Source organism: Martes martes (genome assembly GCF_963455335.1).
Source record: "Martes martes genome assembly, chromosome: 7".
Lineage (NCBI taxonomy): Eukaryota > Metazoa > Chordata > Mammalia > Carnivora > Mustelidae > Martes > Martes martes.
This window is the reverse complement of record NC_137894.1, coordinates 56,600,913-56,615,286: the sequence shown is the minus strand read 5'-3', so window position 1 is coordinate 56,615,286 and position 14,374 is coordinate 56,600,913. Positions and strand designations below refer to the sequence as shown.

The window sequence follows — 14,374 nt, the reverse complement described above, 5'->3', positions numbered from 1 at the left end:
TCTCTGGGGGCGATCCCTCGATGCCTCTGCCTTCGAGTGTGTGGCAGGAGGGAGGTAATACGCAAACACGGACTGGGAGATGTTTATAAACGCGCACATGAAGACACACAGATGCATGCAGCAAACTTTCTTTTGCCCTTTTTTTTTTTTTTTTTTTTTTTTTAGTTTGTTTGTTTTGAAGAAGAGCTGAGTAAGAAAAGCTTCTCAGGTGGATTCTGGATTTTTCCCCCCTAATGTTGGGATTGAGGGCTCAAGGCCAAGCTATTTTAGTATGAGTTGCTTCTCTTAATGTCCGTACAGATTTATTTAAATACAACATAAGGTTTATAAAAAGTGCCTCAATGTTATGGAAATGAAAATGCATCCTTACAGCTCATCCAGAAATGGCCCTGTCTTTCCTATCAGACTTGGAGGGAATCCTAGAAAATAAAAAATAAAATAGCATAAAATTAGGGAAAACATGAATTTATAAATTCCCACTAGTTTAGAATGAGTGTGGAGCAATGGAATGTTTCCGTTTCAAATGGAATGTTTAATTTCTCTGTGATTTTTAGGCTAGAGTCTTCCGTGGATTCACGCTTTCTATCTGGCTTTCCCATCCACCACCACCGCGTCCACCCCACCCCCCCATAAAATAAATGATTGCCTCTGATCTGACGTGCCAGGTGAAAATGGGTAGAATTAAAACTGTCAATTCTCCTTCCAACTTGTGTCTTTTGATTGAGTTCAAAAGCTTTTAAAGGTAAAACGTGCCGATCATTTATATGTATTATTTCTTTCTCTCCTATCACAGCTTCTAAGCAAAAGAAAGAAAACGTATTTATATTTTCAAATTCATTTTCCCTGGAAGATTTCAGTCTTCCAGGTAATTTGATGATGGACTCTGACACGTGGGAGAACGGCTGCCCGGCAGCAGCCCGGTTTACACGAGAGCGCTAAGAGGTACATTGAAGTCCGGTTTTTCCATTTTTCTACCTAACTGGTTTATTTGGAGCTGAGATGTGGGTATTTAAAATTGAAGCTTTCCAAATACTACAATACCATTTTGGAGAAAAGGCTAAAGTAGGCAGAGTTGGGAAGAAAAGGAGGAAGGCTCCCTTTGAAAGTTAGAAATGGTGAAAAAGACATGTAATCCGATGTGGAAAATTGAGTAAAAGAGGCAGTGCACACTTTAGCTTAGGCAAAGATTGCTGAGTCCTTTGAAGAAACTGACACGGATTTTCCAGAGATGGGAGGAAAGAGAGAGATGGGGTGGGGGTGGGGGAATTCTAGGGTGGGCATTTTATGTAAATGAGTAAATTCGAAATGTAGTACAAATCCAGTATAGTAAAACTGACAGTTCTGACAGTATTGACAACATAAATATATGTTTGAACACTGCACTTTCAGACACTTAACCGATGAAGCAATAAAAAAAATTCGACTACAATATTTCAAATAATCGACATTGATGTTTTGATACATCATTTTTATACTCCCAATCGATCTATCACTCTGGGGCTGGTCAATTTTAAGTAAAAATGGGCTGCAATTATTTGCACCTTGGCTAATGATGACCTAATAACAGTCCTCAATTAATTACACCCATACTGTTCTTTCTTCCTTTGGTGTTGGGGGGTTGGGGAGGAGGAAGTTATTGAGGAACAAAACCTATGATTGTGTCATTCCCCCCCCCCACTTTCTATTCCACTTTTGAGATTATGGGGAGGGGGTAGAATTTCAGAATTAGGAAGGCGTCTTTGGTAATCACAGACGCTGCAAGCTGAGGTCGCCTCATCTCAGTAGCCACCAGGTCTGTATTGTAATAGGGTTCTCACTTTTACTTTGCCAGGTCAAAACTAAATTTCAGAAAACAGAAAATGCGATCAGAAAGTTGAGTGACTCTAAATCTCCCCCAGGCCCCATAGTCTTTCTTCTGTTTCAAGGAGTAGATGGAAGAGATTTGCTCAAAGGGAGAACTGAAGATTTCTCTAAGGCTCAGATTCCGGTGTATTTCTGGAGGGTTGGAGAGAAAGTTAAGAATTTTAAGAGAGTATCTAAAGCACCCAGTTGAAGTTGACTCTCTCCTTCCTCCCCAGTTGCCAAGGACCGCTCTCCACACCCCGCTGAGGGTTTATAGGCTACTGTTTAAAAGCAAACAAACAACAAAAAGCCACAGTAAGAAAGAAGACAAATCTCCTAGAGAAATGTTGGTGAGTACTGCATCCTCAAGCCTGCCTTTCTGCAGTTTCTAAGTGTTGGCTTTCTCCTCTATGCCCAGTGGGCTCTCCAGTGCATTCGCTCACTCCCACTTTTCTTTCCCGGTCCTCTCCAAATTTGGTGTGGTAGTGGGGGCTGAAGGGAGGATAAAGCTAGTTCATTTTGAAAAAAAAAAATCCTAGACAGGCCCAGGATATGACCTGGAGCAGGGCATTGTGATGTAGAATCCCGCAGGCAAGAGACGGTGTTGGGGATGGGGGTGGAGAGCAGGCGCCCAGTTCTCTCCCAAAGGCCAGGCGCCAGCTGCTGCTCCCACCCCTGCGAAGCTCCGACCCTTTCTTAAACTTGCACTGAGCCTCGGGCTCCTGACCTAAAACTTAGCTGGTCTCCACTAGTCGGGGATTCCAGTGTCTGATTTCCTCCAAACTTCGCAAATGCAGTTTTAATCCCCTCCAAACCACTGCCAGCTGAGACGCTGGCACGTTAGCAACATGTTAAACAACATTAAGATGCTAATCAAAGACATAGGTGGCGAGTGACCCACGTTGGTTGAAGGTGGGAGCCCTAGAAGTTCTCCTTCACCAGAGCATCACCTAGTTCCGAGGGTATCAGTCTCTGACTGAGTCGTTCCAAAGCCATCTGTGCTGGGAATTGGGGTGAGAGCTAGAAGAGGGGCAGAAGGAGGAAAGAAGAGGGACAGGATCAAGGTAGCAGACAGAAGAAACTAGAGAAAGAGGAGAGAGGAAGGAAGGGAGGAAGGAAAGGAGCGCGGGAAGGAGCCAGCGACTGTGAGAGCAAGCGCACGTCGCGTTTGGAGCCCCGCCAGATAGCGCTAGAGGGCTATTTATTGAAATACTTTTCCTTCTGCAAGATAGTGAAACAGCTAAAATTGGGAGAAATAAGACGTAAGAGAGAGTAAAAGGAAAAGTACAATGATTCTACCGCATCTTAGTTAAGAGAATAAACTGTGAGGTGCTTTCATGTTATTAATGGGGGCGGGGGTGGGGAGAAATACCTGGTAGAAAACCTAAGTAAAGAAAGGACCAAAAAATAAACAAACAAACAAACAAAGGCCCCCTTCTATCTCTTGAACCCACCTAGGAAGAGAGTGAGCAAAGTTAACAGGTAAGAAAGGAAGTGTAATTCTTCCTAGTCCAACTTTCAGAGCTGCTGGTACATGGCTGGGAAGGTCAAGAACAGTTCACAAGGATGAGCTGAGGTTTATAGAGAAGAGATATTTTTAAAGTAATAGATGGCTGCAAGGGAATGGGGAAGGGAGAAGCAAACACATTATTGGAACCGCCAAATAAAATATATATCAAAAATTCCAACTGTCAGCCAGCAGGTCTGGAGCAGAAGAGAGTCCCTCTGCCTTTGTCCCAGGGATGCTGGGCTCAAGGCTCTTTCCGCAGGGCTGCAGTCAAACTCCTTGAATAACAATTTATATCTGGGAAACTTGGAGGAAAGAGCTAGTCTACAAAAATTCACTGTTGCATTCAGAACCCAAAGTACAGTGAAACAGATGGAGAGAGAAGAGTATAGTGGCAGGGGTGGGGTCCAAAAAGAGGCAGGAAGAATAAAACATTCTGATCCTCTTTACTTGCTCAGGTCAGGAATGCAAGAAAGAAAACTTCTTTCAAATAATACTTCAAAGTATTGATTTGGTTTTATTCTATAAACTCTAGCATCTCACACATCTAGCTTCTCATTTAAAATTGCACTTTTCTTTTACCTGAAACATTTTTTTAATTAGAGTAATAATATCTTTCAAACCAGCAACAGAACCTCCATAAATAAAAACTAACCTTACAGAGGGGGGAAAAAATCTGCTTAACCCAAAATACTCCAATTCAAAACATTAACTAAAGTTACAAATAAGATTAAGGTTGGATTTATTTGCTCCTCTAGCAAGCCGTCAATTATTCTAACTATTGTAAGAAGACAAAAAGGATTTAAACCCGGCGATTTTAATACACAGATTAACACTTCAGACCTCACAGTTCTGAGGAATTTGGAGTTATCTGTGCTGAGGACCTATAACTTTCGGGGGGGGGGGCGGAGATAGGCACACAGGCTTTTTTAAGGAAGGTGGGCAAATTTACCTAAAATAGAGCCTCGGTTCATAAATGCTCATTTCAAATTAAGTACTCTCCATAAAGCCAATGCACTTTAAATTGGGTAACTGTAGTGGGATTCATTAATTCTTTTTAAATTTTAAATGTAACCTATAATAGCATTCCATGTTGAATAAAAAAGAAAAGGAAAAATAGAAAAGGAGCAGTTCTTAGAAGTCTTAGGGATGCTTCAATAAGAAAGAAGTGATTAAAAACAGACTAGACTCTTAAATTTGAGAGGCCCCATCCCCCCCTCCTATTCACCCCCACCCGATCAGGTCCCCTCCCTTTCACCTCTTTTTTTTAAATGTAGTGCCCCACCCCCACTCCAGAGCTAAGTAGCAGATTTGGGATTCTGAAGAAATAGGTTTCAGCATCCATATTTGTTCTGGGGCACTTGTAAAATGCGATTTGTAGAGGGTCTTTAGCCTTCTGATTGTCTTTGAATTGTTTTTACTGAAACAGATCTTTTGCAGTTAATGAGTCCCCACGCAGCTGGACAGCTCCTCTCGGACACTGAGAACTCTAACCCCAAAATGACCCCAATTTGACACCGCAAGATGAAATTTTACCGCCTGTTAAAACCATTTCCAGCCTGGGCAAAAGGAGCTGACTGTTGACGGAGGTGTGTGCCGCCTCCTGCGACCCCCATCTCGTGCCTATCTCCTGGGCCTGCCCCACCTACTTTTCCTTCACCCCAAAGGTGGAAGAACAGATGAGCCTCACAGCCTGGATGGGGGTGCAGAGGCTGAGCCTGGAGCATCAGGAACGTAATATCAGGCTAGAAATCAGAAAGTGTGTTTACCCCACTGCTCTGGAATTGCTTCTGTCGGACTGGCAAAATTGGAGAAGGTATGGGGAGATCAGGAAGTTCTTAAATGTTTTTCAGCTCTGTTAATAAAACATCAGCAAGCTGGTGATTAAAAGTAATAATCTTTGAATTCATCAGATTGGCCAAGAACCGAAACCCTGATTCACCTCCAATTTGATCTCGTGTGTAATCTACGGCACTGGGATGCTATTTTACACATACAGTTTCATAAATGACATGCAACTAGGTAAGTGAAATCTCTTTAGTCGTGTGAAATTTGGGGTTCTCCTCTTAGGCAATTGGTGAATTTTTAAATGATGCAGATTTTCCTCCATTAGGGCTTCATTTTTAACACTCTCATACTTCTTAACAGAAGTCTTTGGAGTTAAAGATGATGCGGTGTTTTTTTTTTCCTTTGAGTCTATCATAAAATGTCCTATTTCTCTCTCCCTCTTACATCAACCAGATTGTCCTTGTAGTTTGCTTTAATGTATTCAGTACAATACAAAAGAAGTTACAGAATATTAGAAAGTAAGGAAGAAAGGAGTTCAGATTAAAATGATTTCTACATCGTGGGAAGGATTAAAACACATGAAAATCAAGTTTAAGCTTTTTTTTTTTCCTTTGGTAAAACCCAAGATTATCATGGAATTATTAACCCATTATTAGTTTAACAACTGTTTGAAAATACAGAAATCATCCATTGCTTTGAATTGTTTTTACTCGGATACACTGCCACGTAAGAAATTTATGTATTTTTTTTTAATCATGAAGTTTTTCTAAATAAAGGCTGTGGGGGATGCTAACTCACTTCACAGTACCACTATGAAAAAAAGCGGTGGTAAAAGCAGCAGAAGGTAGCAACACTGAATGTTTAAACTCTGCAATGTAGAGGTTTGTTTCCAAGTTGATCTACAAAAGGAGCATTTATCAAGGAAATTGAGTTTCTTTTTTAAAAGAGAAGTAATTGGCACTCACTATACAGGCTATTTAAAACAACAATAACCCTTTTGGCGACAATACATACGCAATATTGAAAATATGAACAACTGTTAGAATAAAAACTAAAAATCACTATAAACTTCTCAGCTAGCGGCGCTGCACGGGGAACTCGGATCCAGCAATTTCAAGATCTCTAGTAGAAAACGCTCCGCAGGCGAGACCAGATTGTTATTTTTCTCTCATCCTTCCCACCCCGGCTAAACTGAATTCACGTAACTGCCGCTTGAAACAAAATTCTGCAAGACAACTTTTTTCTTTTGTGTCTTCTTTCCTTTTCTACTCACCTTTTTTTATACGTCGACGAGCAACTCAGCAACAAATAGGGAGGATGCTTTTAATCTTGGAGTTCTTCTAGGGAAAAAAAATCTGAGGAGGGAGACGGACCCTCCCCACAACCTGTAGGTTTCATACCCGTTGGATCACACAGGCTTGAAGCCCGGCGTAAAAGTGCTGGCAGTCTGGTCTAGACTCTCCTCTCCGAAGCTCCGAGTGCCCGGCCGTCCCTGCTCTGGTCAACTGGGCAAATACCTCGCAGTCCGCAGCCCCGCTCCCTGGCGTCGCACTACCCTCGCCTTTGCCAGCCCCTCCGCACTATCTTTATATGTGAGGGCCGATTTCCCGCAGACATCATTGTTATGATGGCTCATTTAATCAAACTGTTTAATTGCTCTGGTAATCACTATCATCATCACAGGTGCTCAATCATTCATTATTTTTGGAGGGCTTTATTGACCTCCGGAGCTCATTCCCCACTCCTATTAAAACGGGGCCAAATTTCTCAGACTTAGCTTGGTGTCTCAGCAGGCTGCGATGTAAGCTCAGTTGAGTGTTGCCTGAAAGCTTACAGTGAAGCAGAGAAGATGCAAAGCCCCCCCCCCGCGCGCCCCAAGCTCATCTGCGCCCCCCCACCCTCACACACACACACACACACACACACACACACACACCCCTTTTATTTTCCCTGTGCTTCCCATCCCCGGGAAGTCGGGTCAAAGTCGCGCGCGGAAAATACCCTACTTTCTACTCTCCAGAATGAATTCAAAGTTGGAGAGGGAATCGGCTGTTGAGGAACAGTCTGTTTTCGAGTCTCTGGGTCAGGGACCATGAACCGGGCAAGAGCGAGGAGCTAGGGAGAGAGGGTGCTCTCGGAGCACACAGGGCCGGACTTCTGGGCAGGCGGGAGCCGGGGGAGGGGGGGTGCGGAGGGGGCAGCTGCGCAGCGCGCGCTGGGTGACCATAACTCCGCCCCCAGCTCCAGGCTCGGAGTGATTGACGCATGGCCACCGGGAAACCCTCGGCGTCGGGGTGAGGCTGGGTGCAGCTCTAGCCAGGGATTGGGTGAGATACCGGCCAGAACTACTTTCTACACAAACCAAGTGGGATATTTACCTTCCTTTCCTCCCCCCGCCCCCTCTTCGTTTCTTTTTTGGAGAAGTTCGTGCGGAGTCGGTCCGTCTTCCCCAGGTAGAGGAATTGCTCGGTACAATTAACACAACCATCAGCTGGCGTTACCACGCTCCGGCCTCTGCACCCTGGGCGACCACAACACAGCTGGGCAGGGTATATCGGCCAATTCTCCCTGCAAGGCAACTTATCTTTCTCCCTCCCTCTGTCTCCAGTGCTTCCCAGCTCTAAGTAGAGCCACTTCGGAGGCGCACACTAGAGGCGAGCGAGCGCGCGCGCGCTCACACACACACACACACACACACCCTTTTGGCGACATCAGACAACATCAAACACCCAAACGACTCCTCCCCACTTCCTCCCTCCCAATTCCACCGCTGCCCCCAGAGACTCTCCAGGGTGGCCGTTGTCCACACCGCTAAGAGAGAGAGTCCTGTTTGAGTTAAGTTGATCTCTTCTTGTCCTGGAAAAATTAAATGTTGACAACAAGGGTGCTGGATGTGCACAGGAAAGAAAGTACCACTTGAAAAAAAAAAAAAAAGAAAGAAAAACCAAAGGAAAAAAAAAACAAAAAAACTATAGTTCCGCAGTAGTACGGTTTGCAGAGCCTGCTGCCCCTGGATGTTAGCAGAAAGCCTTCAGGGGCGCAGTAATCGGCTGGCAGAGGAGTGGGGGCCCGCGAAATTAAAAGGAACAAAAGCAAGAGCGCCATGCCAAATGTCCCCGACACGACCCCATTAGGCTTGAGCCCGGTGTAATGCGAAAATGAACTAGAAGTAAGTTTGAAAAAAAAAAAATTATAAGAGCTGAGGCTGTACCGTACTTTCCCTGTGGTTTTCTGCAGTTTTCCTCTCTGCGCTCTCCCTGTCCTCTTCATTCTCTCCCTCTTTCCTCTCTCGCGCGCGCCCGCCCTCATGCGCGCGCCCTCGGCCGCGCGCGCGCGCGAATACACACACACACACACACACACACACACACACACACACACACACACAGTCCTTTTCCTCCGGCTCCCCCTCTCCGTCCCCCCCCCCCCCCCGCCGCCCCTCTCCCCTGCCGTCCCCCTCCCCGGCCGTCCCCGCGGAGGAGCAGGCTCGCTGATTTGCTCGGGTCTGCCAAGCTCCTACCACCCCTCCCCCTCACCCCCCGCCTCCCCCGCCCCCCCCCAGCCGGGGCCGTCCGATCGCACTCGCTGCATATCAGAGGCTCCGCGCGGCGCGCTCCTCCTCGCTCCCGCTCCCCACTCCCGGGATGTGTCTCCGCCGTACGACGGGCTATGGCCACCACGACTTCCGGGTTCCGTCATTTCGTTCTCCCGCCGCCGACCCGCGCCGCCAAACTGAGGCTCTTCTATAAGCCAGGCAGCAGCCAACCTGCCAACACCTACTGACACTCACTCATCTCCCAGAGAGAGAAAGAGAGCGCGAGAGAGCGAGCGCGAGAGAGCGAGCGCGAGTGAGAGCGAGCGAGCGAGAAAGAGAGAGAGGGAGAGACAAAATACCTACCAGGAAAGGGGGGGAGGAAGTCCAATTTTTGCAAACTATTCATTTTTTTTCTTGATTTTTCCCCTCTGCTTTCTTTGAACGATACTTTAAAGAGAGAGGATCATATTATAGATACCGCGGGGGCCAAGCTAAAAGAGGGGGGGAGGGGGGAGGAAAAAATTCAAGAAGCAGAAACCCCTCGCGGAGTTTTACTGGAAGAAAAAAAACGGGTCTGAAAGATTCCTCCTCTTCATCATCATCAACCATCATTCATTCACTACCTTGACATTCCGGGCTTTGATTGACAGCTGGAGTGGCAAAAAGCCATGAAACACGACAGTTCGGTTACATGTGGGCTGCTGACGGGCCGCTCGTAACCTTCAGTTCGGGGGCTTGACAATTTTTTTTCTTCTGTTTCTTCTTTTTCTTTTCTTTCTTTTTTTTTTTTTTTTTTCCAACTGAGGGGAAGAGAAGAGAAAGAGGGGGAAAGGAGGACCGAAAAGGAGGAGGAGGGGAGGGGGGAGGAGGAGGAGGTGGAGGAGGAGGAGGAAGATCAGGAGGAGGAGGAAGAAGAGGAAAAAAGAGAAAAAGAAGAAATATCACAGAAAAAAAAAAAACTCTTCGTTGTCTTGCCTGGGCTTTTTTTTTTCCCCCTAAAAATAACATATTGGAGAATTGGGAGAAGTCTTTCTGGTTTGGAAAAAAAAAAAAAAAGGAATCTTCAGCCTAGATCACTTTCTTATCCGGACTGGGATATTAAATATACGACACATCCAGGAGTTTATTGGAGCGCAGACTGATGGCGCAAAGGGTAGGTTTAAATCTCCAACACTTACCTAGATATAAATCCTCTCCTAAGAGGGGCCTGTCCCGATGCCTCCTCTCCCTTCAACGCTGCTGCTGCTCGCTGCTTGATGATGGCGGCCAGTATTTAAAAAAATAGCAGCAAAATTATTCATCGGCTTTTCCCCCCCGTGCCTCTGCGTGTGTGCGAGTGTGTGTGTGCGTGCGTGTGTGCGTGTCTGGGCGCGCGTGTTCCAGCGCTGTGCGAGCGGGCGGGCGGCGAGTGCGTGTGAGTGGTGTGTGTGCGTGTGCAATTGTTACACGCTTTCGCCTCGCTCCAGCTTTTACCCCAGCAGCGCGATTCCCCCGGTTCTCCTGCTGCCGCCGCTGCCGCTGCTGCGCCGCTGCCGCCGCTGCTCCCGCGGCTCGGGGCGGGCACGGGCTGCGTAGGAGCCGCCGCCGCCGCCGGGGCCGCCGCTGGGGCCGCGCTGCCGCAGCCGCTGCGCCGCCGCCTAGACTAGCCTGGGCTGCTTGTTTTGTCTCTGAAATTGACAAGGACGCAGGGAATCCGCTGCTAAATAATGTTTCTGGTAACTTTCACGTTATTCCCCCCTCCCCTCCGCTCCCTGCCCCCGGGGAGGCACTGGCCCCAGTCTTCCCTCTTCCTCGGCGTTCTCCTCCTGATTATTAGCGTTTTTCTTCTCTTTATTTTGTTTCATTTCGCCTTTTGATTTATTGGATCTTCGGGAGGAGGCGAAGGGGGGTGAGGGGTGGGATCCGGGGCTTCCTCCTCACACTAACTCCACTTCTCCCTCGGTTGGCTCGCTACGGTTCTGCTGCCTCCGGCCCGAGCGGGACCTCCCGGCGCCCCCTCAGCCCCTGGCCTCACTGCCCCCTCTCCCTACTCTAAACGCTGGTCTTGGTTCATACTTTTTCATTTTAAAATTTAAAAACATTTCCCCCCGCAACTTTCAACTCGTTGTTTCGGCTGGTTTGGTTTCTGTGTGTTCAACTCGTGCTCGGTACTTTTCTCCTTTCTGACTTTGTTTTTATTTCTCCCCCCCTCTCTCTCTCCTGCCTGCCCCCTCTTCCCTTCGCCTTTCTCCCCTGCCCCCCCCCACCTCTATTCCTTTCCCACTTCTCTCCTTGCTTTCTTCTCCCATCTTCTTTTTCTATTCCCCCTCGCCGCTCCCTCACCTCCCGCGTCCCCCTCCCCCTTGCCGGGTTCCGACAGTACGATGAGCTGCCCCATTACGGCGGGATGGACGGAGTAGGGGTGCCTGCTTCCATGTACGGAGACCCTCATGCGCCGCGGCCGATCCCTCCGGTTCATCACCTGAACCACGGGCCGCCGCTCCACGCCACGCAGCACTACGGCGCGCACGCCCCGCACCCCAATGTCATGCCGGCCAGCATGGGATCCGCTGTCAACGACGCCTTGAAGCGGGACAAGGACGCGATCTATGGGTAAACCAACCCCCCTCCTCCCGACCCAGCATACTGTTTGTGAGTGCGAGTGTGTGTTCGTCTCTGTGGGGGTTGAGGGGATGGTCGACTAAGTGGGGAGTTATTTCTGCGGGGGAGGGGGTGGGAACCGCTTGCCTTCAGAAAGGACAGAGAAGGGGGCCTGCTCTTCTTGGCCTTAAGTGTAAGTCCCCGAAAGATAAAGCCTCCTCCACCCCCACGGCCCCGTCACTCCGGACCCCACAGCCCAGAGTGACTGAGTCCTGAGAATCTTGCCAGGGCCTTCTCCCCAAGGACGGGATTCCTGGCCAAAGGACGCAGAATTGGTCCTTCCAGGCCCCCTAACAGAGGCCTTGACGAAGGAGAAAGTTTCTTGCAGATGAGGAGCAACTTTGGTTTTTTTTGTTTTGTTTTGTTTTGTTTTGTTTTTTTCTCCCTCTTGTTTCCTACCGAGAGTCTGGGAGTCACTAAATGCAGCTTGAGCTGGAATCAGGGCTGTTTCTGTCGGCCAGGAAGTCCTAATCACCCACTTCTTAATTCTCTGTAAATAAAGGGGTAGACCTTGAAGTGCAGCGGGCTGGAAGGGACTGCTGCTTGCACAGAGCTGCTCTTAGGAGGAGTGAGGGAGATGGCTGGAAATCACATATTTTATATTCTGAGGGAACTCCGAGAGGGATGGAGGTGCACGGTCCCAAAGTGTACCGCTGGTGCTCTCCCAGTTGAGAGGAGGTGGGGAAGGCGGCGGTTTGCCGAGGGGAGGGGACGGTTGGTAAACGGCAACTGAGCCTGAAGCCAGAGGCCGCAAGCATCCCGAAGTGCAGCTAAGCCGCCCGGAGGAACACAAAGGGCAGACGCGCACGCACACTTCCAAGTTTTAACACTCGATTTATTTATTTTTGCCTGCTGGAGAAATGTGGTCTTTGGAAGGAAGCTCTTGGGCGTTTAGCATTCCTATTATTTTGGCCCCCACACACGGGCTTTACTAGAAGTCGAGCAAACAAGTTTATAAGGCGAGGGGGTGAAAAGGTTGGAAGAGCACGCTCTCCGATTTAGGTGTAAGAAATACCACTTCGGGTGTATATATAGGTGAAGCCTTCGGCCTCCTTCAAAGTAACCCTTAATATGGAGTGTTAAAGCTTTTTTTCTTTCTTTCTTTCTTTCTTTCTTTTTTTTTTAAATTTCACAGACCGTTCCTTTCTTGAGAGGTCAGGGCTGGGTATCAGGGGGTTGGTTCCGCGGCCTCTGTAGTGTGGGGATTGGGTCTGGATCAACTCCCAGCTCCAGACTGCCTGAGCTGCTTGGATGTTTCATTACTTCCAACTGAGGCTTTTCTTACTTGGCGGGCTGAAGTGGCCAGGGGCTTCTCTGACTAGATCTGAGGGACTCCTGAGCTGAGGGAAAGGGCCAGGCCGTTTTTCCTTTCTATTTCTGACCCAGGCTCGGCTGGCTAAGGAAGGGTTGTAAAGTGTGATGCGTGCCTGTTTTATTAAAGAAGGAATCCGAACCCTCCAAACTTGTTGATTACAGTTCTTGCTCCTTCCCCTCTGCACCCCGTCTCCGTGTGTGTGTTTCTGCGTGGCGCTGCCCGTTAGGCACCCGTTGTTTCCTCTGTTAGCTCTGGTCTTTGAGAAGTGCGAGCTGGCGACCTGCACTCCCCGGGAACCCGGAGTGGCCGGCGGGGACGTCTGCTCCTCCGACTCCTTCAATGAGGACATCGCGGTCTTCGCCAAGCAGGTCCAACCTTCTTGACCCACTCACCCTCCTGCAGACCCTCACTCCTCCTCCCCTTTCCTTCGAGCTGTACATGAAAGAGGAGGAAAAGGCAGGGACACCCGATCTGTTCCTCTGGCCCAGTCCGTCCTCTTCGCCTCCTCCCCATCCCTGAGCCTGGAGGCGAATTGGAAGCGGAGATAAATATGGGTGTTTGTTTTTCCCCCCAGCCAGGAATACAGGGGCTCGACCCTCGAATTAAAGTTGACCTACTCCTAATCTGGGGCTTGGCCTTTTCTCCCGCCTGCAGCTACTTGAACAAGTATTGGGGACAGGGGCTGTGAGGCACCCGAGAGTGCCCGGGAGGGAAGGAAGCTGGGCGCCTCTTGGGTCAGTCTACGCGGGGCGCTAAGGAGTGGGAGGCTGAGAGTCACAGCCCCTTAGACGGCTGGTTGAGGGGGGACTCGGTGCCAGAGAATGGCCCTGAATTCCCAGCAACAGCTTAGCAGTTCCAGGTGGCCCTTAATAGGGCCAGGAGTAGAAGGCCCCAGCACTTTTGCAACCGAACCCACTAATTTAAGGCACTAGTTTGTTTCATGTATTTTACCAAAGCCCCTCTCCTCTTCTCCGCCACTGCCCTTCCACCATACCCACTCACACGGTTTAGTCCGTGACAGCGTTTTTCTTCTTTTAAGGTGAAGTGGTCATTCATGTGCACTGTCCCTGCTTCTTACAGGTTCGCGCTGAAAAGCCACTTTTTTCCTCAAATCCAGAGCTGGACAATTTGGTAAGGCACACCGTTTCTTGCCTTTCCCCAGCGTCCTCCTCCCCCCCCCCCACCCTACCTTGCCTAGAAGCACCCACTTTCCTCCTGGAGATCCGGGGAGTTGGAGCAGAGCCTCTTTTGAAGCTCACGAAGGACAGGGAGGAAGAGGGAACAACTTAGAGCCCCCGCAAGGGCGATGGAAGGTGAGGGGTGGGATGGACGTCAGGGAAAGTGGAGGCCAGGGAGCAGCAGGCGGGGAGACAGCGCCCAGAGTGTGCAGGGGATGAGTCCCTGGTCTCGGCCGGGGGAGCGAGGCTGCGAGAAGTGAGTTATTTCCTCTGTTTGCCTGGGTAGGCAGCCGAGCCCCCGGCAGCTCACCCGAAGGAAGTAACCGCTGGCGCAGCGGCGGATGGCGGGCGGGGAAAGGGGGGGGGAGGAGGTATGGGGCGCGCGGGCGCAGGCCACTTTTAGGTGCGATTCTTTTGCTAATTTGCACAATTTCAATATTAAAAGTACTTAAATCCGCTTTCAAAGGCCTTGCTTCACCATTCATCTTGAGTATTTCCTTCTTCAGTAAGGACGGATTTCGCAGGGTGTGCGGTTCTAAAAAGCTTTCTCTCTCCGAAGAAGCGGATTT

General features: G+C 48.9%; 1 protein-coding gene across 2 annotated transcripts in view; it reads left to right on the top strand.

Annotated features, from left to right (window-relative positions):
• Positions 1-9,612: 9,612 nt before the first annotated feature.
• The window catches only part of MEIS2 (Meis homeobox 2), a 206,897-nt gene continuing 202,135 nt past the window's right edge, over positions 9,613-14,374 (top strand). For both annotated transcript variants that reach the window (XM_080807703.1, XM_080807702.1), the window contains exons 1-4: positions 9,613-9,825; positions 11,032-11,264; positions 12,854-12,995; positions 13,708-13,758. In XM_080807703.1, the coding sequence (XP_080663829.1) occupies positions 9,814-9,825; positions 11,032-11,264; positions 12,854-12,995; positions 13,708-13,758 (438 nt within the window). In that variant the 5' untranslated portion in view covers positions 9,613-9,813. The remainder of the gene's footprint in view (positions 9,826-11,031; positions 11,265-12,853; positions 12,996-13,707; positions 13,759-14,374) is intronic.